The sequence below is a fragment of the Amphiura filiformis genome, unplaced genomic scaffold (assembly GCF_039555335.1).
Source record: "Amphiura filiformis unplaced genomic scaffold, Afil_fr2py scaffold_42, whole genome shotgun sequence".
Taxonomy (NCBI): Eukaryota; Metazoa; Echinodermata; class Ophiuroidea; order Amphilepidida; family Amphiuridae; genus Amphiura; species Amphiura filiformis.
Genome location: NW_027305506.1, coordinates 38,879 through 42,524, shown reverse-complemented (window position 1 = coordinate 42,524; position 3,646 = coordinate 38,879). Strand labels below are relative to the sequence as shown.

General features: G+C 40.9%; 1 protein-coding gene across 1 annotated transcript; it reads left to right on the top strand.

Annotated features, from left to right (window-relative positions):
• Positions 1–729: 729 nt before the first annotated feature.
• LOC140144147 (uncharacterized) lies at positions 730–1,989 on the top strand. The gene has a single exon (XM_072165980.1). The coding sequence runs from the start codon at positions 730–732 to the stop codon at positions 1,987–1,989; it is 1,260 nt and encodes a 419-aa protein (XP_072022081.1).
• Positions 1,990–3,646: the final 1,657 nt, after the last annotated feature.

Below are 3,646 nucleotides of genomic sequence, written 5' to 3'. Positions count from 1 at the left end.
TAGAAGTTGTCTGTTTTACATGGTTTCATTAACCATAACCATAACCAAACCCATGTTTTTTTGCTATCGGAAGGGAAAGAAGAAACAAAAAAGGAGAGAAGGTGAACAAAGAAGTCACAAACGTCCAAATGGACCTCAAGGATTTTTCATCCACACCGGTAGTTCTCTTTGATAGATTTTCGGATGATTTAGCAAACAATTCGCTGTAGTAGTAGTAGTGATGTAACAAGATTGATTACCTTAGCAATGGGTTTACACTATTTTTTTAATGTATTGCCCTGCACCATCTCAGGCCGCACTCATCACCTGTGTACATGTATGTGTAAAATCATTTATTGAATAGAATACCGGTCATTTCACAGACACTAGTCTTACAGGTGCAAGTGAAACATACAATGGACTCAACATAAGTCGTGTTCACACAGTCGGACTTAAATCACTTATTACCGGTCTTAAATTACGTCGGTAATAGTATCGGATATAAGTGACAGACTTTTGGAAATCGGCAAATGTTACAACAAGACGACCCATCTGTCCCCTGACGTCTGGTCTCAACTTATTGAACTAGACATAAACAATGTTCCTACCACTCATAGAGGGCGACGTGGAGGAGTGCGATCGAGACCCATAGAACACTACCTGTCTGCCGCCCATCCCCTGCTGGACCCCTCTCCTGTCGAATGTTCCATCCCTGTCACAACTAACATTTTTGCTAGACCCGAAAAACTGATGCTGGTCACAACCCATAACCACCTGGTGAAACTTCCAAGACATGGCCAGTATTTAGACATCCGATCATGGAATGCCCGCTCAATAGGAAACAAAACAGTGTTTGTGTGTGACTACGTTATCGAACATGATGTAGACATTTTGTTTCTGCAAGAGACTTGGCTGGATGAATATGACACAACCAAAATCGGTGAATTTACACCACCTGGGTACAACTTCATTAACGTCCCAAGATCTATTCGGGGTGGAGGTGGAGTTGGTGCTCTGTTTAAATCAACCCTGAACTTAACTGTAACTCCAACAACCTGTAACCTGAAAATAATCGAACATATGTGTATTACTGACTCTGATTCTGGTTTAACATTTATATGTGTGTATAGACCCAAACCGTCAAAGGTTAACAAATATCCTATATCAGATTTCCTACAGGAATTTGATAATTTAATGGACGAGGTTTCTTTTATGCCAAACAAATTGATTATAGTAGGGGACTTCAATGTCCACGTTAATAAACCTGAATTACCAGATGTTCGTCATTTTCATGACACCATATCCATAAATGGTTTTCAACAACACATCACTGTTCCAACCCATATAAGTGGTAATACCCTTGATCTTCTGATATCCAGGCCTGAAGACAACATTGTTGTTACCCACAGTGTTAAGGAGTCACTGATCTCTGATCACTTTTTTATTGAGTTCATTCTGGCATATAACAAACCTCCTCCCAAGAAGGTAACCAAAACCAAACGGGACTTCCTGGGTTTTTATCCTACATCTTTTACTCAAGACCTTAAATGTCAGCTCTCTGAAATTCCTGACTCCTTGTCATCAGCGGATGAATTGGTCAACCACTTTTCTGTCGTTTGTACCAAATTACTTGACCATCATGCTCCTCTCAAAACAAGATCTTTGTCCATCCGCACTCGGCTACCATGGTTTAATGAAGGCATTGCTTGTGCTAGGCGAGTTCGCAGAAGGCTCGAAAGAAAATGGAGAAAGTCTCAATCAGAACACGATCGCACATGTTACCTTGATCAATTGCACTTGGTGAACGACATGATCACAAGTGCTAAAACTGAGTTTTTTAAAACCAAAATAGCCAATGGGGATGACAAAGATCTGTTTCGTACAATTAATACTTTGCTCAACAATTCTAACAAACAATTGCCTGTGTTTAGCTCCTCTGATATCATGAGTGAACAGTTTTCCAACTTTTTCAAGAGTAAAACGGACAAGATCCGTTATGCCCAATTATGACACTGATTACAAGATTGAAGGTGATGAGCGAACCTACGTCTCTGGAGGAAGTTGAAAAGGTCTTGGTCAAACTTCCTAACAAGACCTGTTCTATTGATCCGCTTCCCACATGGCTCTTGAAACAGAACCTGTCTCTTGTTGTGCCCATTATCACCAAAATTGTAAATGTCTCTATGTGCACCGGTAATTTTCCTACTATGCTGTTGTCACCCCATTCTTAAAAAAACGTCTCTTGATCCTAATGTGTTGAAAAATTATAGGCCTATTTCTAACATCCAATTCATATCCAAAGTAATTGAGAACATTGTTGCAGCTAGATATAAAGATTATTTGTCATCAAACAAACTCAGCGAGCCCCTTCAGTCAGCCTACAGGCAAGGGCACAGCACAGAAACTGCTTTGCTCAAAGTTAAAAATGATTTTATGCATGAGCTGGATGAGGGTAACGTTGTGCTGCTGGTCATGTTAGACCTCACCGCAGCTTTTGACACCATCGATCATGCCACCCTCACTCACAGACTTCGTACTATGGGTGTTTCTGGACCACCCCTAGAGTGGTTTCAATCATACATGTCTAACAGACACATTCGTGTCAACATCGATGACACTTTTTCTGCTGCTGTCTCCCTTGACTGTGGGCTGGCTCAAGGATCTGTCATGGGACCATTGTCTTTTACAATTTATACTTTACCTCTTGGCATGATCATTCGTAAGCACAAACTTTCTTACCATATTTACGCTGATGATACTCAGTTATACACCGCCTTTAACCCTAAACAACCCATGGATCAAATTGATGCTATAAATCGGCTTCAGAACTGCATCCTTGATATTCAGTGCTGGATGACTCATGCTAAGTTGAAGTTAAACATGGAGAAAACAGAGTTCTTTGTTGTAGGCTCACCTCATAACCTCAAATCTATTAATTCTCTTAGTCTTAAAGTAAGTACAACTACCGTTAAATCTATAAATAAGGTCCGCAATCTTGGTATTATTTTTGACAGTACTATGTCTATGTCAGATCATGTAAATGGGTTATGCCGTACTCTTAATTATCAACTCCGAAATATTTCTCGTATAAGGCGGTACCTCAATGAAGAAAACTGTCATCATGTTGTTCGAGCCCTTGTGAGCTCCCGCCTCGATTATGGTAACTCGCTGCTTGCTGGTATCACCGAAGCCCAACTCACGAAAATTCAACGCATTCAAAACAAAGCTGCTCGCTTGATTTTCGGCATTCGTAGGCGCGATCATCACCTTATCTCACCCGTCTTCACTGGCTCCCAGTCAAGCAGCGAGTTAATTTCAAAATCCTTGTTCTCATGTATCAGTGTATTAACAACAGTGCCCCTACCTACTTGTCTGAGCTAATTTCTATGTATACCACCCATTCCAGCAAACGTAATCTTCCCTCCTCCAAGGACGTTACCAGACTTGCTATTCCCAAGACCAAAAGATCTGCAGGTGACCGTGGGTTCTCAGTGTACGGTCCACGCCACTGGAATTCACTGCCCACTTCCATCAGAGAGGCCCCCCGTCACTGCAGATCTTTAAAAGGCATCTTAAAACCCACCTTTTTGAATTGTTGTAATTTCATTTGTTTTTCTTTGTACTGTGAAGTGCTTTGAACTGCGAAAAAGCGCTATAGAAATATTGT

Excerpts from the sequence above, each read along its gene's own strand:
- LOC140144147 (XM_072165980.1), top strand. The coding sequence starts at position 730 with ATGCTGGTCACAACCCATAACCACCTGGTGAAACTTCCAAGACATGGC.